The sequence below is a fragment of the Pungitius pungitius genome, chromosome 2 (genome assembly GCF_949316345.1).
Source record: "Pungitius pungitius chromosome 2, fPunPun2.1, whole genome shotgun sequence".
Taxonomy (NCBI): domain Eukaryota; kingdom Metazoa; phylum Chordata; class Actinopteri; order Perciformes; family Gasterosteidae; genus Pungitius; species Pungitius pungitius.
Genome location: NC_084901.1, coordinates 11705561 through 11728143, shown reverse-complemented (window position 1 = coordinate 11728143; position 22583 = coordinate 11705561). Strand labels below are relative to the sequence as shown.

Below are 22583 nucleotides of genomic sequence, written 5' to 3'. Positions count from 1 at the left end.
GGAAACTTTCATGAAAGAATACTTGCGGAGACAAATATCTGATGTATACATAATATTTATCTTCCAAACGCGTTTTATACAATGACAAACCATTTTGACACCCCAAACATACCCAGTATTTAAGATAGTTTTGTGAATTATTATTTGATTCGGCATCTTTGGACTATAAATCATCTTGACATGATGCGCTAGAAGAATGTAGGGCATTACTGTACACCAGCCATAACCAGCGTTTAGTGCAACATCCATCCGAGTGTGGGCTTAAAAAGCAAAACTCCCTCCCTGAACCCTATCCAACAATACTATATCATCTCTATATATATCATGAATGGGCTAAACCATTTACTCGGATGACCAGCCAGCCCATAGGTGTGTACATTTGTGTTTTTTTTAATTACTATTTTTTGTTTCAGTTGTCGCTGTGTGTAATCATCAGGATGGCAGCAGGCCTCTAGTCGCAGGCGTCGCCGAAGGTGTCCTGCTTCTTGCGCTCCATCTCGTTAAAGTCAAAGTCTGAGCCCGTCATTCTCTTGTAGATGTCTTTGATGTCATCACAAGTTGTCTCGAAGTGAGTTGTGGCATCATACGTGCGGGAGATGAAAATCTAGGGGAGAAAGTGCATCAAAGAGGCCTTGAGTTTAAAAAGTTCCATGGGTGGGCAGAGGGAGATGAAGTCTAGTTATTCTTCTCTAATAAGTACCGCCTGAGTTTACAGGCGGAAGGAAACAGACCAGAAGTGTTTCCTGTGCTGTCTGTTCTTATGGAACAGCTACGTGCAAGAGGTGAGCGCTACAATAAGCGGCACTTCCTTCCGTTATGAGTAGATATGAATTATAACTCACAAGAAAACAGCACAACCGTTAAATGCCGGGGTTAAACTAACAGAACACAAATGATAAAATATGAAATAAAAATGTCTGAAGGGACAGGATGTTTTGCATGCTAAAGCGTCATTGTCTGATCAGGCGGACCACCGAGGGGGCTCAGTATGTGTCACTGAGGTGAGCGGAAACAAAGATGGTACCTGACTGTCGGCGCCCATGTCGGTGGGTGCGTACTGGTCACTGATGCTGACAAACTTCTGCTCGATGGGCGTCAGCAGGTCCAGGGCCGGCTTGATCTCCTTCTCAGGGTCGTTTGTTTCCACCGTGGTGCTGACGATGGCGATGTACTTGCCTTGTGCTGCCACATTGTGAGCAGAGGAGATCATACAAACGTAGATGTCTGGAAAACGAGGAAAAGACAGAAGTTAATGACAGCTTTTGAGCTAGAAACGTGATTCAATGAATGCTACATTATGAAGGTTAACAATATCATTTTCTATATATTGTCATAGTTAGGCCTAGAGGCCGAAACCAGAGGTGTCACACTATATTTGTACATGCTATTAGATAATGAAAAAATGTTTTTCCCATGTGTGCTCACCATGCTCCCTTTGGACCTGATTCTGGGGGATGATGATCTGGCAAGAGTTGATGTCACCAGTGTTGGCAATTGGATGACTCAAGATGCAGATGACACGGATCACCTGGCCGACTTTGGTGGCGCGGTCCATGGCGTAGCTGGGGTCGCAGATCAGCTGCTTGCATCTGGCAATCTGCGTTGGGGCAAACAACCCAAAGGTAAGAGGTCAATTTCTGGAGAAAGGTTGAGCGACACGGAAAACCCACCGCAGAGCAAACGGCTTACCTCTCCCTCGGACTTGACTCCAACCACCTTCCCGTTCTCCACAACGATCTCGTCAATGGGCTTGTTCAGCATGTACGTCCCACCGTAGATGGCGCTCAGTCTGCCATGGGGGGGAAAGTGTGGGAGATGTTGCTTCATAAGACATAGATGATCATATTCAGGTCATTCACAAAGGTAAGATTAAGAGTCTACAGTGTCGGCTTTATTACTCCGTTGGTCTTCATGATCCAATTAGCTACACTTATCTTATAGCGTTATTGGTTTGGCGCTGCTCAACACGTGAACCATGTTATTAATAGGGCAAAATCAATTAATCAAATACCAAAACTCTTGCCACAGTTAGCTCGTGAACTCAGTTTATTCACACCAGACGGCCTCTGATTTCTTTTAACTACTCCAAGCATCAAAGCATCCTTTTTTACTTGAATCCACTATATGAAGCAGCTGAAACAAAGTGGGTAATGGGAGAGGGTCCTACCTGGCAAACCCTTGAGGCAGTTCTCCCAGGCCGTACAGTGGGTAGAGGTACGGGCTCTTGCCATATCTGGCCAGAGACTCACTGTAAAGCTTGATCCTGTTTATTGTCTCAACACATGGTTGATCCAGGTAACTGAGAGAAGAGGAATAGAGACCATTTAAAACTGTATCGGCATTATAATTACATACAATCTACACTTTGTTGTCAAAAAATTACAATGGAACAAGTAGAAGGACCTCTTACTCGTCTGTGCGGTAGAGGGCAAGGGAGTGGCCGGTGAAGTCCATGACCTCCTGGCCCAGGCTGAACTTTTGGAAAATGGCCCTCATGGTAGTTTTCTGGGGGTCAACTTCCTCCATGGATTTGGGGTTGCTCTCGTCAAAGTTGGAGATGAACTGGAGCAATTTCTTGAAGCGCCGTTTCTCAAAGAGCCCCATCAGACCTTTATTAGGCAAGAGTTTAGAAACAGTGTATAAAGGCCAAGCTATGCAGCGACTACTTCAAAACAACGACAAGTAAGCTGATGATTATTTTGGAAAAAGACAAGTACTGCATAGTAAATTAAAAACATTCCCTGTGATGGTTTCAAGCTGTCTGCACATTTGTGCTGTACATTTGACACTGGGTGCTTAAATAACTTACTAGATGACAGAGCCTCAGTCTCGGTAGAGGGAACTTTGTGGATTTTGCCCCCCTTGTAGACAAAACTGCCCTCAATCACTTTGAAGTCCAGATACTGGGTCACCTTGGTGATCAGCAGCATGCGCACCAGCTGACCTGAGGGAATGAGACAGAGACATCTGCATTACACTAAATGACGCTAAATCCGGGGGGTGACCTTTCAGGCCTTTAATTCAAGTGGTCATAAAGAAAACCAAACCGCTGCACTTCATATTGGCTGTGGAAAATCTAGGCCATGATTGGAGACCTTGGCAAATCAGATTATTTCATAGGGAGGACGTTCCAATTGGCTGTTCTACAAACGTCACTTTGGCAGACGCAGATCTTAATGTTGGAATTTCCTGCAAGAAAGGTAGCGATTGCAACATTTGCTTTGCCAACATGTTTCAAAGAAAGCCTGAATATATTGGCATGATAAAGAGAAAACGCTGCTAATAGGTTAGCCTTCTAAAATATTAATCTCACACCTCGACACACACACACACACACAAAATACCATTGGCCATCAGGAATTTCGGAATGAGGTCCACATTCCAATCGCGGCCTTTTCCCATTGAATCAGAAGGTTTTCCCGGAAGTTCAAAGCGCTTGTAGAGCTGTAGGGAAAAACAACCAGACTTAATTCCCAAGCTACAACTAAAAACCATTAAACCAGACATGCATTTTAGAAACACCGTCCTCTATGATAACGGGGAACACATTAAAGTTGCTTTTCGGATCTTGGCAAGTACCACTGTAAAAAGTGCAGTGGTCTTCTAAAATTTGGGCGACAGCAGCACAGAAAATACTTCAAAAAGGTTTGTATGATGTTTCAAAATACGGTTAGATTAACATTTTGATTGGCATATTTGTCCTTTTTGAATGACATCGAGTAGGGCTTCCCAACAAAGTGGCAGATGTGCACCAGAACACGGAACATTTGCTGCTGGGCGGCAACAAAGACAAACGATGTGGCACATATTATTTGAATGACAGAAACAACCCGTTTATGTCTAATCATATAGCTCAGGTAAAAAGGAAATCAGTTCTTCTTTCCTATAATTCCTCTTAAAAAAATAGTACTTGACGTAGTAAAAGTGTGCGCTTGGCACGTGGGTCAGTAAATGATGCTATCACCCTCAGTGCCTGATTGTGCACCTGAGAATTTAACAATACACATAAAATCTACCCGTCTGTTTCAGAGCCCGTTTGTCCAGCAGTTGCCATTAGGTTAGCCTTTAGACACCAAGGAAATATTAGGATGCTTAATAACAATTTCATAGTCTGAAGTTTTGGCTTCCTTAAACCCTTGTGCTTTTCATTTAAAAACCACAACCACCGGCCCAGTTTCCCAGAGCAGAACCAGCATCATCATAGCTCAACTTACATCTTCAAGAGGGGTGATAGAGGCGCTCTCAGCTCCGTAGTAGGAGTTGCGGTCCATGTGCAGAACCTTCTTCCCCTTCACAGACATGATTCCTGATAGAATGCATTCCTGTTGGAAGGAAAAAAAAAACAAAGGAAGAATTAGACAAGTACCAATTGGAAGTTGGTGATCACCCCCGGAACACAAAACCTGTACGTTTGTGTGTGAGAGAGAGAGAGTTATTTTTGTGCTCCAATGACCCAGCTTACATTAACCACCTTCTAAAAAAGCGTGAAAGATGGAGGGGGGGGGGTGTACAAATAAAGGTGCAGTTATAAATCCAACATGCAAGCAAGTTTAACAGAAATACAAGTCAGACACACACTGCCACACCCAGTACAAACATGATGTCTGACATACTGCTGCTAGGGCAGATGATTATAGCCTTCACATGGCTTCAAGTCTCACAGCCTTGGTGATGAGATGGAAAAATGTGCATGTTGACCCGGGACAGGAATTCAAAGACCAAAAGCCATAATGCGATTACTGCGTGCCCCATGTGACTGTGTGGACTTTACTCTAAAAGATTTACTATTGACTGACGGCTGCACAATACGGCCCCGCATGGTATAACTTGTTCCTTGCATGTCCAAAAATTACAACAACAAAAAATTCTCTGGATGATGTTGGATTCCATATTGTGACGCCTAGTGTCAGGGTTTGTACCATTTTATCTTTCAGAAGAAAATTTCTGTCTGCCAACCAGCAAGCAGACACTTTTGACCCGACCAATACGAAAGTCTTAAACTTTTGTTTACAATTCTCCACTGCTCTCAGCGCACGGCATAGTTTTGCTCTGATGCGCACACGCAAAGGGGAGCACACTCCCACCAGCTGACACAGAGTGTGCAACAGATAACGTCCATCAGTCCCTCACCGTCCGTACCCACCCAAAGCTGTTAACCTGGGAGAAACACTGATCCGTAAAATTACAGTAAAACGGGCGGCGCAGCCTCCACGCAAGAAACTCCACCGGCCCTTATTAGATTGGATCCCAGATATCACTGGCCTGGATTCACCAGTTCAACACTCAATTCATTTTTTGAAGACTTTTTAATTGATCACTTTGTCAATTTACCTCCACACAGTATCCGGGACAGAATGACTAATGGATGTATGAATGCATTGAGACATTAAAAACGCCACCTTAATAACTTGAGCACACTCAATCCTGCTGGCTCCCAGCTAGCATTCTGCACAGGTGCTCTCCGAAAATACCTGTGCCAGTGAAATCAGATCCCCTGTTCCTCAATTTTCACTTTATAAAGTATAAAGTCAAGCTGTGTGTAAATCTCTGGGGAAGGAAGAGTGATGCATCACTATCACTCCTTCAGGAGTCATGTGACTAAAGCTGACCGCCTGCTGCTCATGAATGCAGGCTTTGACACATAGCCGGAGAGAGTGCAGGCCCATGCTGACAGAGGGAGGGGGAGGAGGGGGGGGCACTGATCAACCGTACAGTCAGGCAGAAATTAATTTATTACACAGGCAGTGAAGAAAGCATTGTCTATTTCCTCCTTTTTATGGCACAAAGATACCAGCAACTGTAAACTTCTCACTGGAAAATGAAAGCATCATTCATTTAGTTTAGTGAAAATAATATTTACATTTTAAGGTTCAGGACTGCAACATAAACATTTTTTTTCTGTAGTAATCTACCGATTATTCTATACATTTTTTATATGTTATTTTGGTTAAAACCCAAATATATTCAGTTTAATTTGAAATAAAATGCAGTGTTTCAGTGCAGTGGGGGGGGGGGGGGGGGGTATTAGTCTGGTTTTGAATGGATAACTGTTCACTATTTTTCTTAGTAGGCTAATCACTAACATTTTTCTCATAACCACTGGGGATTTTTCAGTCAATGCTGCAGGAAAGAGTCCTAAAAACCTGGAAATGAGTCAGCATTGTGCCTTTCCCGTTCGCCTCAGAGTAAATGGGGTTTTGGTTAGATGGCTTAAATAAGGCCTGTGGTTAAAACAAGCTCAACAGGATAAAATACAGCAGTACACACAGCTCAAGTAAATTTTGAGGCTTTGGGAGCTTTCTACCGATACTTTTTTACTCCTCCTTTTACTCTGCAATCTCCACTGTAACAACCTCCTTGACCCCCACCAGACAGGCGTCAAGGCGGGCCATTCCACAGAGACTGCTCTCCTCGTTGTCTCAGAGCAACCCCACACTGCTAGAGCTGCCTCTCTCTCCTCTGTCCTCATCCTTCTGGACCGTTCTGCTGCATTTGACACAATAAACCACCAGATCCTTACTTCCTCTCTTCAGGAACTCTGTGTCTCATGCTCTGCTCTCTCCCTTCTCTCATCCTACCTTGATGGCCGCACCTACCAGGCAACTTGGAGAGGATATGTGTTGGAACCTTGTCCTTTTACTACCCGAGTTCCTCAGGGTCAAACATCCCATCATATTGTTTTTTGAGTTTGTATCCTTATGGTTGAAATGCACTTATTGCAAGTCGCTTTGGATAAAAGCATCAGCTAAATGACATGTAATACAAGCTGTTGCCAATAAGTGGCCAAATGTCATTACAACTTCTATATGATATAACAATGTTGGGCTTTAGTCATTTTTAAGCTACTTAAGTTAACTTAAAAATCATGAAAGGAATATTAATGCAGCACTTTTTTTATTATGCGTGCCATCAATGTATGCTCTGTATTCTTCAGCCGATCACCAATAATATGCCACCCTATTGAGTTCTCATCTTCATGCAATGAGCTGCTGACTTGGAAACGCAAATAGTATCACGACGTGAACCAGGTGAAGTTTGATATCTTTAGCAAAGCAACAGCACCCATGGGTCATTAGTAGTGGACAGATTGGGAAACACAATCACCCTGTCAGAATAAAAAGTCACCATTGGGTGCACAAAATATAGTGAATATTGTTGCATAACTAGTAATCAGATATTCAGTATGACCTGTTGAGTTAGTAGTCATAAGAGTGCTAATGTGGGCAACATAAAATGAAAATCTGTTGGATAAACAGAAGTAAAGTCACTCATTTAAATAAGGGAACTAAAACCAAGCTTTGGTGTTGCGGTCTGCTGGGCTTTTCAGGCAGGCACGCAGTTTAGCTCGCAGATCACTTGCAGCGTGCTTTCGCTTCCTTGGTCTTGGTGGAACTACACCCAAATGTGAGCTAAATCAACACTCGTCACAATGGAGCTAAGCAGCCCTCTCTCTGCTCTGCTGGCAAAGCCCTGACACCTCGGTCTGTTCTCAATCTGAAGCCCTGCCACCCCGGTACTTTCTCAGGAGTCGAGCACCAGATTACCCGGAAGATCCAGGAATGCGGATATAGAAGCGAGTGCTATTAAATAAACAAAGCAGAGTTTGTCTACCATTCATTTCACACACAAGTTATTCTCCATCCAGTTGGGCATGTTCTTGAGAAAATATTTGCGTAAAGAAATGAGACGTCAGGTGTGATATGGCACGTTCAATTCTAGCAAGCTTAAAATCTCGGTACCGAACCCCTTCACACGGGTAATGGGTAAGCCTAAAAACTACACAAGTTAACTACAGATTATAAAACCTTTACTAAAGTTCAAGACTGGCAGTAACATAGTACACATTAATCTTGTTATTTTAGATAAACAGTTTGTACCGTCCTTCCCTTTAGTTACTTAGTCTCGTTTAATTCAACCGGTTTTATTCACAATACTAGTAGGATACAGTCAACGGTCCGTGAGGCGGCCACGTCGTTTTCGGTGGTTAGCAGGCTAATTAGTTAGCTTATTTCGGGTCGGCTAACGTTAGCAGACTAACGTAATCAAGGCGTATAATCTTGCCTGGACTGTGAGCCAGGCGTCCATATAACCGGTTAAATGACCATGGTCTCTACATGCAGTCCATGGAACAACTAAATAGCAACAGAGTAAGCGTTCAACGTACATTGAGTATATTAACATTTAGGTACCGTTCATATTTCCATACACCGATAGCATTTGAAGCTAATTTTTGAAGCTAGCCGTTACCGTTAGCTACTTTGCTCGCAGTTTCCTTTAACTAACAAGTAGTCACCCGCTTTACGTTAGCGGCTAAGCTAGCTTTTAGCGCTAGCTCTGCTGATTAGGCCTTGTTAGTTCAACGCCAAACCACCAGGCGCCTAAAGCTACTGCTTCGGTAACAGGTTGCAAATCACTTTCGCGCTGGGAAACGGATAGTTTGATTCTTCCTTACCGTAAGCCCGGTGCCCAAAACGATAACGTCGTATTCTTCATTCATTTTTCCAAATCTTCACTCCTCCGCTACTGAATATCGCGAAAGAAGAAAATGGAGATCTGCGGGACTGGAAATGAGAAGGGGCTGCGGTTCAGCGTCAGGCGCCTCGGAGGCGGGGCTTACTATATGTCAATCACTTGGCAGCAGAGAGAGGCGTCCGTATGAACATACAATGTACAATGATATATAATACAACAATCTAAGAAACTAAATGTTTAGCTTTTTAACCACGACTTAAACTGCGAGTGTTTTTGTATGTCATAGATTGTTTAATGCCATTAATCTTCCAGTCTGTGTGTTATTTGCAGTTTCTTAACATGTATGTAGAATACTTATTCACTCTTATTCAATTAAGTTCTACCTTTTAAAATGTCTACTTTTGTAGGAACTCATACTGTCATTTAAGAGATTCCATCATCAAGACTACAGTAATATTAATATACAGATGCATTAGTTTTGATAAACAAGACTTTAATGCAAAGTATCACACACCAGCAAGCTGAAAAGAGAGTTATCAAAGGTATTTGTTAATGGTTAAAGCTTAGGTTTTTCTTTGTGTTATATACAAGGTATACGTTTATTTAATTCCTTTTTACACCAAACTGCATGGCGTTATCTAAACACAGGGCACACTCCCATGTAGCAAAGGAGCTGGCCTCTTGGCACCCATAATGGCCTTTCTAAGTTATACTCTAATAAATTAAGTTGAAGTCCCACAATTCTGTCACTCAAGAACACACCACACAACACATTTTGAGGTGAGATTTATTACACCCTAAATTGATTTTGTGATTTAAATCACATTTGAGGTTTCAGGTTCTTTTCTTTACAAATCGGCACCCTGCACACCTGATGCCACGTTACGGTGGGTCTGCTAGGCCATGTTCAAACACTCGCACTACGTCTGGTTTCCTGGCATACTCCATTGCTGTCGTGCCACATGCGTCCTCTGAGTCTTTGAGTCCAAGCTGCAGGAGTGTCCTGGCGGCATGGGCGTGCTGCCCGATGCAGGCCATGTGAAGAGCTGGGAGGAGAGGAGCACACAATCTTTTTTTCCATAGCCGCCGTGTTAACTAATTCAGGATTACATTTTGTGACAACTAATCACTTGATTAGAATGCTCCTGAGCTGTTTCTAATATTTTCACCAATAGCGAAAAAATAACATTACAATCTTTTTATTCTGTTATCACCGTCTCATCCCCAAAATCAGCTGAGCTTGGCTCTTGCAAACTAATTTAATAAACCGTAGGCTTGTTTCTTTCTAAACTTGAGCTTCCATCGTTGGTTATTTAATAATAATATAGAGAAATACTTGAGATTTGAAACCACATTTCTAGTGGCTTTACTTTACTCCAGACAAAAGGCTTCCCACTGCAGCTGCGCTGCTAAACCCAACAAAGAGAGGGCCACTGCTCACCAGTTCTGCCCTTTTTGTCTTGAACATGAAGATCTGCCCCCAACTCTCGCAGAGTTTTTATGGTGCATGTGTGGCCTTCCTGTAAAGCAAGAAGGAAATCAGTTAGTCTGCACGCTGTCATTTATGACATCTGTTGGTAGGTCTGTAAATATTCCGATGTAACACTACGACTGGCACTTGTCCGTATAAACAACAGCTATGCGATCAGGTATAGTTTGATAGATAACACCACATATTATACTCCTTGCATCATACAAAATAAAGCAGAGAAAAAAAATCATGTTATTAATATTGATCTGTGTAATCAGAGCTGTGACCTTCTCTTCTCTTGACTTAATTCATGTTCACTCAAATATGCAGAGAGATGTAAATCATAGGTGTGTATGCTGTGAGGACGGTTGTTCTTCATCATTGTGACTTGTCTCAGTACCAGTTGTTGAACAATTCACTACAATTATTGACCTGGTCCCACACCTCCAGGCCAGGATGGTTAACGCTAGCTATTTCATTATTTTCCATTATTCATTCCGTTTCAACCTTTTAGTAATCCATTTGTTTTAGCAAACTATATCACAATTTCTCCTCAAAGCAAACAGTTACTGCAGTTAGTCGTCACTGCTAACCCTTTATATTTTACAATTTGTTAACTTTTGCAAACATATATCCCACGTCTCTGCTCACCTGCTAACTGTGCATAGTAAAACATGGTTTCTCAGTGAACTACCCCCCAATCTTTGCACGTATGCCAATGCAGAAGTATCCCCTCAGGATACTTGTACCCCGGTTACGGATCCCACCTTTGCAGCGTAATGCAGCGCAGTGAGCTGGATGTCAGTGGCCTTCTGATTCACATCTATATTTAGGTCTCGCACCAGGAACCGCAGCGCCTCCTCCTGGCCTGTGACGGCAACCTGGTGCACCGCCTGAGCCCCGAGTAGGTCAGCCGCTGTTGGAGACGCCTGCAGCACACACACACACGTGTCATGTAGGGACAGTACACATAAATATTTGAATTCCTAAAGAAGCTGAAGCGCCTCGTTGTACTTGGTGTTTCTCTAGAAGCTGCCTGGCTACAGAGATGTGTCCGTTCCTCACGGCATCCATGAAAGGAGTGACTCCACAGCTGTCAGTGCAGTCTGGGCCGTAGCCACATCTGGAAGAGGGACAGGCAAAGGTGAGGGTCAGTCATACATGGTTATGATCATACAGCTGAAATTGAGAATGCGGGTGTTGCTGTGCCAACAAAACAATGGTAACCGTCAGTCACCATTTGTATGTGATGCAAAAACAACTGCTAGTGTTGCTAATAATCTGTTCAGAGGTGCAACTTTTTGCTCAACTATAATTAGTGCCGAGTAGAGTTGCAGTTTATATCCATGTCATTCCATAATGTCAATATTTTATTCTATAAAGACATCTGTGTGAAATCATATCAATTCTTCAGGAATGGCCAAAAAAGTGTTTGGTGAGGTCAGAGTAACTGTTGCCAGCATGGAGGTATAACAAATAAAATGAATATTAACTTAAAAGGTCACAATAGGTGTTTCAAGAGTTGATTAAACCTTTTCACAAATTTGACTCTTGGGGATGTACAAATGTCTGACCTACCTCTCCAGCAAGATGCTAACCACCTCCTCACGGCCGTGCATCGCTGCAAGATGGACAGAGAGGGAGAGAGAGAGATGGCTATGATCTGAGGATGACCGCTAAGGGTCCCTCACACAACACAAAAAAACATTCATCTTAGCAAATTGAAATAAAAGCATAATGGTAATGATCCAAACACATTACCCACAAGGACTTTTAACATTGTTTGTCATGTTCTCATCCCAAACTTCTGTTAAAGCTGAACTTTTAATGAACACACCTTTTATTTTCCTTAAAGCAGGTTCAGTACAATCAATTAAATTGTTACACTGTAGTCACTGAAACATGCCAACACATTGCATATTGACTCTGATCATTGGTGTACGACGTGTACGTCCCACACTGGACTCCTCTGACTTATCGGAAAACATCCCCATGGCCTGACTTGTTCTTTAATCTACTGTACCTCAGGCTCTTCCTTTTCAAAAAAGTCCTTGCTTTCTTGCTGTAATGTATGTGGGTGTGTTTTATACTATTGGATTTTTCTATTTCTGGTTTCTTTTAAAGTTCCACTTAAGAAATGAGGTAAGCATGTATTGTCCCATTTAGTTCCACAGACATAAAGTTATTATTCATTCAACATTTGGGTGCCGAGCCTTCACAATCCTAATCGTCATCCACTGAGGAGCTAAAAGCCTGATGTGAGCAGACAAACTGTGGGGGGGGGGAGCAGAGCCACATGGGATTACAGAGCAACAATGTGCCCCCCACTGTTTTGTCTACAGTAACAGTAACACTTTCCTGGCCTTTATTTATTCACCACAATCAGTGGATGATTACAATGATCTGTAATGCATACACAGTGAATGAGGAGATCTTAATTGGTTAACTGAGTCAAACAAAGTCAAGCGTGTAGTTGGATGTAGGAGCCTTTTTCTGGCCACCCGATCACACATCCGTGGCGTTAAGGGGTGCCTTACCTGCGGTGTGTAGCGGAGTCCTGCGCGTCTTGCTCTCTGCCCTCCAGACATCCGGCGCGACGAGAAGCAGGTGCTGGACGACCAGCGGCTCGCCCTCCCTGCAGGCGATGTGGAAGGAGTTCCAGCCGTCCTTGTTTTTCAGGGCGGGGTCGGCGCCATGTTGCAGCAGCTCCTGAATCACGCCCAGGTTTCTCCGGGTGCAGGCCATCATCAGCGGAGTCCTGAGAGAGAAGAAGTTTGCCAGCAAATACGTAACAAGAGCACATGCCCATAAACACTGGTATTTCTGTAAAAAATGAAAAGTAGTTTTCTTTAATATATAGTAGACATATAGAATGAAAAAATGACTTTGTATTAAATACTTGCAAATTATATTTCAATTTATAAATAGTTCACAGCAAATGATAAAATCTTTAATTATGCTTTTAGACCAGACACCATCAAATGAATTGTAGGGGAGAAAGTGCTTTTTCTTAAATGTTGGAATAGAATTGTCCTCAGTTAGAATCAGAGCTTGTAACTTTTACACAATGGAACAAATAACTTGTTTCCCTTGAAAAGGCTGAAGGGAAAGCTATAGTTTTGATTGTTATCTACCCAATTGTTAAATGGTTGTTAGTCTTGATGTTAACAAGAAGTTCCAGTTTCACCATTCAAATCTAGTTCTCCTTTCCTTCCTTTTAACATTTACCCATTGGAATAATATTGTGACAACCATCCCCATAGTATGTGATGGAGTTGGGTGTCAAATGTGTCTTTGACAGTTAATTACCTCTTTGTTACATTTTGGGCGTTTTCTTTGACAAAACACTCAGCTCTGGGAGTAGAATTCAACCATAACGTAACTATTCTAAATCATAAACTTCCAACCATTTCGTATATAATATTAAAATAGCAATAGGAAGTCATAATATTCAATCGAGTAAAACAGAAAAAAATCTCCTTCGAGCCGGATTTGAACCAGCGACCTAAGGATTTCAGCCTGATACCACTACAGTCCTCCGCTCTACCAACTGAGCTATCGAAGGGAGATACCACTAACGGCGCAGAATGTCATTATTAAACCAAGAAGAGGGTGCATACGTAACATTAGTAGTTATTTTATACTACTTGTGACCAGTTAAATACTATTATACTCACCAGTCGGCTTTCTTCAAGCTGTCCACCTTGGCCCCTTCCCGGAGAAGGTAGCTAACACAAGCCTGATGGCTCATAGAAGCCGCTTCGTGCAGTGGCCTCTTGTAGTCGTTATTGTAAACCTCCACATCCATGCCTACCCGCTTTATTAGATACTCCACGGTGTCCAGGTGTCCCTTTCTGGCAGCGTAGTGTAGCAGGGTGTCCCCTGAGCGACCATAGCGTTGGCTCCTGACAGCCTGAGCTGCAACCGAGCCACCTTGCGATATCAGTTCCTCCAGAGAGCTTAACTGTCCCTCCTGCGCGAGCTTCACCAACAGTTTACACGTGCTTTCCTCCATGTCGGGTGGAGGCTAAATGCTGCAGCTAAAAGTCAACTTTCTAAATACAGTGACAGAAAATGTTAGCTGGGCTTGTTGAAGACATTCTGGAGGCAGCTGTTTAGGTCGTTTTCAGAGAGGAGACAAATAAATGATTGGCCTACCAAGACCTCACTTTAATATCTATGCATACATAAAGCAAATTAAACATTTTAAGGACACAAAAAATGAATTATTAATGGCAGGATGTAGTAAATGGAGTAAATCCATGGCTTACATTTGGCCTTAATCCCTTTCCGTAGAATTCCGTATATTACAAAACACTAAACTAAATCTTTTTCCGTCTTTGAAGGGAAAACACAAAATTGCTTCAATATTTGCATGTTATATGTATATAATTGTGTATAATTATGTATGTATAACGGAATGTAACGTTGTCTATGAATTATAGCAATACACTTTAGTCGTCCTTTTTCCGGCGGAGAGACACGCTAGAGTTTGTGGGAAATGTAGTTTTTGTGACGTATTGCAATTTGACTCGCAAAACCACCCCAAAGACTCCCAAACGGTTTTGTTTCTTCCAGAGTATGACCTAAGTATTTGTTACGCATTGGATCACCAAATGTCAATTTAACTACATGCTTTATCCCATGGTTAAAATAGTGCTCACTTATTGGTTTGTAGCATGGAGCAAGAAACTAACCACCAGGGCTTGTGTGTTACTCCGAAATATCATCTCCGCTGATTCGAGGAAATGCGGAGAGCGACTGATCCAGATTCTGGCTGGGTTACAACGAGGAACAGCGGTGAATAAGATGAGTCCCATCTGGAAGAGGGAAAGAAAAAAAAGGTGGTGAAGATAAGTCTCACTCCTCAGAGGTTTCACAACATGGACCCTGAACACCAGGAATGAGAATGACCTCCTTCTTCTTTGCCGGTATGTTGGTTAAATTTGTGACCATTCGAATGTGCTTTAAATTGTGCTAAATGACTGATTAGTGAAAACCAACAGGAGCTCCATTTATCTCTGAATTCTTCGCTTACAATAAAGAAGCACTTTTTGCACGTAACGTTGTATGTCTGTTTTATGTTATGATTTTATGATTTCTGCATGTTGTGGTGTGTATGCAACCCAGTTAAATAAGATTGTCCTGCCACTCCGAAAAAATGTTGATCTTAAAAAAGTGTTTCCAATTAATTTAGAATTGATAAATTATTGATGAAGAAAATTTAAATGCGTAATGCATGACACTGTTTGCAATTGTGCCAATGTCACGGTTTGGGTCTGCTTGTCTTATTTTGTAGCTTTCTCGTGTCTCTGGGTAACTTCACTTCCTGTCCTGTGATTGCCTGATTGCTTCCACCTGTGTCCAATCACCTGCACCTCCCTTGTGTATTTAAGCCCTGTGTGCCAGTTGTCCTTTGTCGCGTCATTGTCCATGTCTACCCGTTGTTGGTGCACGTTATTTTGGCTTCTGTTTGTGTTGTGCTAAATAAAGAGCACATTCTGTAAGACCTGTTCCCTGCGTTTGAGTTCTGTCTGCCTGCCTGCTTCCGCCTGCACCTCCACCCGATTGTGACAGCCAATGCAATAGCTTTATAGAGCTATAGGTCTATTTTATACTCTATTTTATAAGTTATGGTTTGCACCCCTGTCTCGTAAGAGTTAGCATGCAAATATGCGCGCGCGCGCGTGTGTGTGTGTGTATGTGTGGATTCCACACACCAAAGCTGGTTGCTACATAAAAAAAATCCTGCAGCTCATTTCCTTGATGATGCCTTTAAGAGGACATTTAAATAATATTAAATAAAATAATATGATGTGAGAGTTCCTATTTGCTGCTAGAATTACGTGAAAACATTGTGACTTTAAACTTGAGAACACAGGGAATGTATAAGCACAATGCCTTTTAATGTGGAATGTCTTGTGGATTTCCATGCAGGCCTGAGGCAAAGTTTTAAGTGTTTATTATAACAGGGTCCAGATGTTTTGGGCCGCTCTGAACAATGACAAACAAACCAGAAACAAATGCATGACAGAAACTGCACGCCTTACCCTGGTTCTGTTATAGGGCCTGCAAGTTTCTGAGGATGTGCTGAGACATAAATAACAGACACGAGCCTCTACTGCTGCCTGAAACGGATGAGTGACTTAAAAGTGGGCCGTTTCCGTTGCCGTTTAATCTGTCATTATCGTTCACTGCAGAACAGCAATTGGAGTCAGCGCTACTCTGTTGAAATTCCCATAATATGCCAGAAACTACATAGTGTACACAGTGTACTACATGGAAGTGTACTGGCAGAAGGTACCCACATTGAGACAGTGGTTTGAGAGAAACATTTTGAATTTAGATTAACCTTCTTTACCGATGAAAGGAAGGTACACTGGTTCCCTTTCAACCCTGCAGCACTCCGTCTCATCTGTTTAACGAAATAGCTCGCTCTATCTCTGTGTGTTTGCAGATGTTGCTGGAAGCATGGATGAAATATGAATTTCCTCAGAAAAAGTAAGTAAAAAAAAGGATTTATGGTCTCAGGCTATGTAAATTGACATGACATCTTGTTGTTGATGTACAGCAACACTAGAAGGAGTCCTAATAACAATAGCATCATTATTACGTTTTGCAAAGACTAGCGAGTAAACCCCCATCTTTCTGTGAGTTTGTGTGTGTGTGTGTGTGTGTGTGGGGCGGGGGTGGGGTGGGGGGGGGGGGTGTTGATGAGGTAACCAGATGACGGGCTCTAATGACTGCAGTCAGGATTCCATCGAGTATGTGAACAGCAAACAGCAAATTGTCCATCCAACATTTTAAAGGGGGAGTTCCATGGAACTACTACTACTATAAGTATTACTACTTCAACTACCACAACACCATTCCTTAGAGAAATTGAATATAATTGACTAAACGTTCTGCTGGTGGCCTGGTATTGTATCCAGAGTTTGAAGATCATATTTACTGAAGGAACATTATTCATGAATCAGGTTCAAAAGGTTTGGGCTGAGCCGGAAATCTTTGGCTTCACCCCAGATTTTAAGGAATTAATTTACTATTTGGTTGTACGTATCAAATGTATACTTCAGAAATAACATGCAATCCTTGATCTGAGTCAAGATCTAAGTCCCAAATATTTGAGCTCTATTTATGGCACCAGACTGTGTTAACGAGTTACAGATGGGTATTTGACTGACTGAAGTGAAAAACAATTTGTATTTGTGCTACAGTTTGAAAACTAATGTTCAAAATGACCTGGCCATTACATGCCATATAAGTATGTCTTGAAGAATAAACCTTTTGTAAGCTGGGCTATTTCCCCTGCTTAGCCTAAACCTGCATGCTGAGCTTAAGTTAAGCCAAGCTCTTGCTTATCTCATAAAATTGTCCACTTTCTCAGCAAGTCATTTCTTAAAAGTAGCACTAAAAAGTCATCAGCTTGGGCTCTGTCCCCCACACTAGGCATTGTTTTTATTTACATTTAAAATGTTCTACACTATAAAATAAGTGAGTAATCAGACATTAATAATTTAAAGTACTCCTATTCTATAATATGACTCATCAAAAAAGAACGCTCTTGGGGAATGTTAACATGTCTTAGAAAAGAGCGTTTCTAATAAGTTGTTGTTTTATAGTGCAAAAGGCACTATAAAACATAATTAACCCAAACACTAGTCTCGCAAGTAGTAGTAAGCCTTGAGATTTTATTAATGCTTCTATAATCAGAAGGGTGGTGTCCATTTGTGGAGATTATCTGGCTGACCCGTGTCCCTCCCTGTGTTTCAGTCAACCGGGTCCTCCTGGTGCTGCTGGTGCTGATGGTGTGTCTCCTCCTGCACAGTACAGTGCTCAGAAAGTCCACTCGGCCCAATCTCTCAGGTACACCCACACAGGCTTTATTCAAATCGGTAAAGATCGCATTAGAGAACATTAAAGGACCATTTTTTTAGGAATATAAAACCGGATGTGTATTTTTGTCACGGAGACCCGTTGTTGTTCAAAAATGATTTGAGCACACAATGAACAACACTGTTCCCCTTTTTGGAAAATCCCTCCCAGATCACCGGAAGGGCCTTGCAAGCGCAGGACGGGTTCCCTCAGTGAAAGAGCCAGAGGCGTATCATGTTATTCCTGTTGTAATATGTGCGTCGGAGGAGCGCGTCGGTGCAACCATGGCGGTCATCAATAGCGTCTACAGCAACACAGATGCCAGTCTGTTCTTCTACATTGTCACTCTACGCGATGCCATCAGACTGACGAGGTCTGCCACTTGATTCTTGTTAATTTAAGTTTTTTGGGGGGAGGGGCACCCGCCATTCCAGTATTATTGCTTTTTATTGACCTACTTTGTCTATCATTGCACTTTCCCAGACAGTACATAGTGAAGACTAAACTGAAAGGTATCAAATACAAGATATTGGAATTCAACCCCATGGTTCTGAAAGGAAAAGTGAAGCCAGATTCGTCTAGACCCGAACTGTTACATCCGGTGAGTTCTGGGTTTTCCTTGGTTCATGCATGAACACCAGATGTACACATGAAGCTCCGACGTGCGCTACCCCTACATCTGAATGCTACCGTTGCAAAGATGTAACAATAATAAGTATTTCCCTTTTTTCTTTGCAGCTCAACTTTGTGCGCTTTTACCTGTCCATGCTTGACATCAAGCATAAGAGGGTGATCTACTTAGACGATGATGTCATTGTGCAGGGTATGTTTTTTGATCATGGTAGGAAGGAATCCTTCAGATGAAACGGTTTGAAGGTTAGCCTTTTGATATAAGTGCCTTTTTTCTGTCACAGCTGCACAGACAGGCAGAGTGATAAGAACACAGATAAAGTCTCTTTGAACATCAAATTACAGTTAAAAAGCTACAATATTTATAGTACAATAGCATAACACTTTAATAGTATTATTTAAAAGAGAGTCCAGTAATGCTTCAGCAGCCATGATGTGTTAACTATATATATTAAAAACCAATAGCCAAAGCTATGAATTATACGTACAACACACATCATAAAAATTAAGTATATAATGGGTACAGTTTGTAATATTTGAACAATATAAAGTAACATTATAATACTATGAAGTACATCATAGAAATCCAAGCCAATACTATACAGCTTGAAATAATAATATAATGTACAATATAATATTATAGTAGAATAGTATAACTAACTATTGTTATATAATGATATCATTATGCAATGTAAAATCAATATTGAATTATTAACTTAATAGTTTCATCAAACCCATAAGAATCAAATACAAGCATTTAAAGTGTTCTTAAATACATATTGCATCACTTATGTCTGATAAGATTGAAAAAAGCAGTATAGCCTTGTTTCATAGAGAGGTGGGCGATGGAGGTATTACAGTCAGTACAGAATATATCTGTGTGTCTTGTAATGCTTCTCAGGAGACATCAAGGATCTGTTTGATATGAAACTGAAGCCGGGTCACGCTGCTGCTTTCTCCACTGACTGCAACCTGCCGTCCACACATGAGATGGTGGAAAGCATCGGCATGCAGGTGCATTTCTATGTCCTTTACCATGTGTGAAGCAATGAAATGGATGTTTATCTTAAAATCATAAGAGATAGTGTAATTTAAGAGAAGTATGCATTACAAGATTATTTACATTTTTTTATTTAGGCTGATCGTTGTCAACAACATAGTCTTAAATTTAGACACTGAATAATGAAAGACACTTGCGTTTATTGAAATGTGGCGTCCTCTCCTCTGAGTTTGTCCCATAGACAACTTACATGGGCTTCCTGGACTATAGGAGGCAGGAAGTGAGAGACCTGGGCATTGACCCCAGAGAATGCTCTTTCAACCCTGGAGTTTTTGTGGCAGATGTCACCGAATGGAAGAAACAGAAGATCACCAAGCAGTTGGAGAAATGGATGGAGGAGAACGTCAGGTTTGCGCAGCAGGCATCAGTTACTGAAAAGCCGCACCCTAATATTCAACTTAAAGATGATCTGTGGGCTAAAACAATAGCAAAAAACATTTAATTTGCAAAGATAAACCATAAGAAAAAAATGGAATATTTACTTACAAAAATACCAAATTATGCAATTTTCGGTCCTTTATCAGATATTACGAAGAACATTTTTGAGGGCCTCCTTGACCAGGGTCTCTAGTTTGATGATAGAAGGTTAAGTGATTTTGTTTGCTACACTGAATGTAATTTGAATAGAATGATTAAATCAATCTTTTTTTTTTACCAAGCCAAGTTTACTACAGTTGTATTGTGTACAGCAAACAGGTCAATATTGCTATATGATACACAGATATATTGTTCCATCTTTCTTTATTTAGGGCATGTTCACTGTTTTTATTTCAAGGTCAAGCACTTTTAACTGCATTTCAACCTATGTATGCTGTAACATACTATGTATGCTGATCAAGCATATATATATATGCTTGATCAGAAGGCCTCTTCCTCCCCTCCTCTCTACCAGGCACAACATATACAGCAGTGCAATGGCTGGAGGCGTGGCGACCCCACCCATGCTTATAGTGTTTCATGACAAATACACAACACTGGACCCGTTGTGGCACGTCAGACACATGGGTAAGATCGTCACTCTCATTATACTATTAGTTGTGAAATACATCATCGTTGTGCTGATTGGAAGATCACTTAAGCAGACAAAGTATAGAACACCTTTTACTAAATAACATTTGGGATTATTAGAGTATTTTATCCTAACCCAACCGACCATTCACACAGGATACACAGTGAGGAGAGCATCAGTCTCTGCACAAATCTAATAATTCATATAAAAAAGATTAGTGGAAATACAATAATGTTCAACATATTATCCAGATGTGACTAATTACTTTTATTAATTACATGTACATTAGTTAGGGTAAGTGATGTGAAGTGGAATCATTGAATGTGTTAAAAGTTGAAATTAAAAAAGCTGTCCTGTGTCCAGGCTGGAGTCCAGACGCCCACTATTCAGAGAACTTCCTACAGGGGGCGCACCTGCTGCACTGGAACGGTCCTTTTAAACCATGGCATTATCCTGCTGTTCACCTGGATCTGTGGGAGAGGTGGTTTATCCCAGACCCCTCCAGGAAGTTCTCCTTGGTACGACCCAAGAGTCACCACTGAGGCCCTTGGACACTCCTGTCTCATGACAAATACACAAATGATAAATACACAAAATTTGACTATTCTGTTATCTGCATCAAGGGAACTTAGGGCAATAGGTCTGTAACCATTCAGATTCAATGGGTCTTTCCCTGGTTTTATGGCTTTGCTACAGTTGATTTTCCAGCAGGGAACATTCTTGGTAATTTTAGGGATGGTTTCCCCATCAGACCGAATTATTTCATGAACTAATTCATCATTAAATATATTTACATCCATTTGATAACCTTCTTCAATTCCCCCACATCTCGTTGCACTTTGTAAGCATCCCAATTAGCTCTTTCCGACTTCCATCTAATCTCCCCTCTCCTAATATAGTTTTTCCCCAACTTTAGTCACTACAGGGTAATGGTCGCTGCCCATTGTAGTATGTTTTAGCACACTCCATGTGCTTACACCTGCTAAAGTACTACTTACAAATGTTAGGTCAAGTGCTTCTTATGTATTTTGATTACTATTATATTGTGTTCCTTCCCCATTATTAATACACACGATATAATAAATTATTACTATAAATTCTTCTACCCCTACACCATTTGCATCTGTGCTCTTGCTCCCCCAAAGTGAATTATGTGAATTGAAATCCCCACACCATATTGTTTTGTACTGCTCCCGCTACGCGACCCGCGTTTTTAATGGGTCTTTGCATGGGAAAATAAAAATTTGAATAAAAAATAAAAAATCCCCCAAAACTTCATCCTGTGATTTTATTTTGAAGGCACTTTTTAAAAGCATTAATGCATTAATGCATGTCATTATTTTTGCTGGCTCGTTTCAGCAGCTGTTACCTGGTTGGGTCAAACCATTCTGATATGGGAGAGACATTGGGTTTTGAGGATAATTAAACATCCTGAATATAAAATATAAAATTCAGCTTATGAACTTGATTTTGAATAAATTTGAGAAGTTTGGGTCGCAGCTTGTCATTAAGGGGTGATGGTGGGTCCCAGAGCCAGACCAGTTGAGAACCACTGCTCTACAGAAGCGTCATGTGTGCGGCTTCCCTTTCACGCCGGTCCATTGTTAGATTATGAGGTCAGGTTGATGTGAGTTGAGCATAAGTTCTTCTCTCTCTTATTGGTTTTATTTTAATATTTTTATTTATTTACTGTACTCTAATTGGTATTCTATTATGATTTGCACTAGTGTCAGTATTATTTGTTTTATGCGTAATGTGTGTAATTGTCATTCTGTTATTTATATTTAAATCCTCCGGTTTTCTTATCAAATACTATTTTGGCGGAAATAAGATTAACTTAGTTATTTTACTCTGACATGAAACCAGTTCATCTTTGGGTACAGTTGCACTAATCACCTCCAAAAAGATTCCAAAGACTACTTTGCATGGACAGAGATACTGAAATACTACTGCATAGGGTATGTAGCGTCAGAAGTACTAACTAATGGCCCCACTCGTATGCTTTACAGCCAAATATACTGAAGCTAATCAGAGCAAGTAACCTTTTGTTAGATCCAGTCTGTAGA

General features: G+C 41.3%; 3 protein-coding genes and 1 non-coding gene across 4 annotated transcripts; 1 reads left to right on the top strand and 3 right to left on the bottom strand.

Annotated features, from left to right (window-relative positions):
- Window positions 1–37: 37 nt before the first annotated feature.
- gdi2 (GDP dissociation inhibitor 2) lies at window positions 38–8611 on the bottom strand. Its single transcript, XM_037461448.2, has 10 exons — window positions 8453–8611; window positions 4215–4322; window positions 3345–3444; window positions 2810–2944; window positions 2411–2609; window positions 2168–2299; window positions 1690–1789; window positions 1426–1597; window positions 1025–1224; window positions 38–604 (listed from the first exon to the last, which is right to left on the bottom strand). Exons 1-10 carry the CDS (start codon window positions 8495–8497, stop codon window positions 452–454), a joined length of 1344 nt encoding a protein of 447 aa, XP_037317345.1. The 5' UTR covers window positions 8498–8611; the 3' UTR covers window positions 38–451.
- Window positions 8612–9243: 632 nt separating this feature from the next.
- On the bottom strand, window positions 9244–14269 carry ankrd16 (ankyrin repeat domain 16). The gene is made up of 7 exons (XM_037462496.2): window positions 13621–14269; window positions 12481–12701; window positions 11522–11564; window positions 10958–11066; window positions 10711–10872; window positions 9914–9992; window positions 9244–9518 (listed from the first exon to the last, which is right to left on the bottom strand). The coding sequence occupies exons 1-7, from the start codon at window positions 13956–13958 to the stop codon at window positions 9355–9357; spliced, it is 1116 nt and encodes a 371-aa protein (XP_037318393.2). The 5' UTR covers window positions 13959–14269; the 3' UTR covers window positions 9244–9354.
- Window positions 13421–13508, bottom strand: trnay-gua (transfer RNA tyrosine (anticodon GUA)). The gene is given in 2 exon segments: window positions 13421–13456; window positions 13472–13508. It is a non-coding gene; the product is annotated as a tRNA-Tyr (tRNA).
- Window positions 14270–14627: 358 nt separating the features above from the next.
- On the top strand, window positions 14628–21783 carry glt8d2 (glycosyltransferase 8 domain containing 2). The gene is made up of 10 exons (XM_037462497.2): window positions 14628–14874; window positions 16401–16444; window positions 17717–17809; window positions 17990–18191; window positions 18302–18419; window positions 18557–18641; window positions 19350–19462; window positions 19690–19856; window positions 20401–20513; window positions 20881–21783. Exons 2-10 carry the CDS (start codon window positions 16426–16428, stop codon window positions 21057–21059), a joined length of 1089 nt encoding a protein of 362 aa, XP_037318394.2. The 5' UTR covers window positions 14628–14874; window positions 16401–16425; the 3' UTR covers window positions 21060–21783.
- Window positions 21784–22583: the final 800 nt, after the last annotated feature.

Excerpts from the sequence above, each read along its gene's own strand:
- glt8d2 (XM_037462497.2), top strand. Across the intron at positions 17,810-17,989 it reads CACTCGGCCCAATCTCTCAG|ATCACCGGAAGGGCCTTGCA; the intron begins GTACACCCACAC and ends AATCCCTCCCAG. Across the intron at positions 19,463-19,689 it reads TGGAAAGCATCGGCATGCAG|ACAACTTACATGGGCTTCCT; the intron begins GTGCATTTCTAT and ends TTTGTCCCATAG.
- ankrd16 (XM_037462496.2), bottom strand. The coding sequence starts at position 13,958 with ATGGAGGAAAGCACGTGTAAACTGTTGGTGAAGCTCGCGCAGGAGGGA. Across the intron at positions 12,702-13,620 it reads AGCTTGAAGAAAGCCGACTG|GACTCCGCTGATGATGGCCT; the intron begins GTGAGTATAATA and ends CTTCTCTCTCAG. Across the intron at positions 11,067-11,521 it reads GTTAGCATCTTGCTGGAGAG|ATGTGGCTACGGCCCAGACT; the intron begins GTAGGTCAGACA and ends TCCCTCTTCCAG.
- gdi2 (XM_037461448.2), bottom strand. The coding sequence starts at position 8,497 with ATGAATGAAGAATACGACGTTATCGTTTTGGGCACCGGGCTTACG. Across the intron at positions 2,945-3,344 it reads GAAATTCCTGATGGCCAATG|GTCAGCTGGTGCGCATGCTG; the intron begins GTATTTTGTGTG and ends TCATTCCCTCAG. Across the intron at positions 2,300-2,410 it reads GCCCTCTACCGCACAGACGA|TTACCTGGATCAACCATGTG; the intron begins GTAAGAGGTCCT and ends CTCTTCTCTCAG.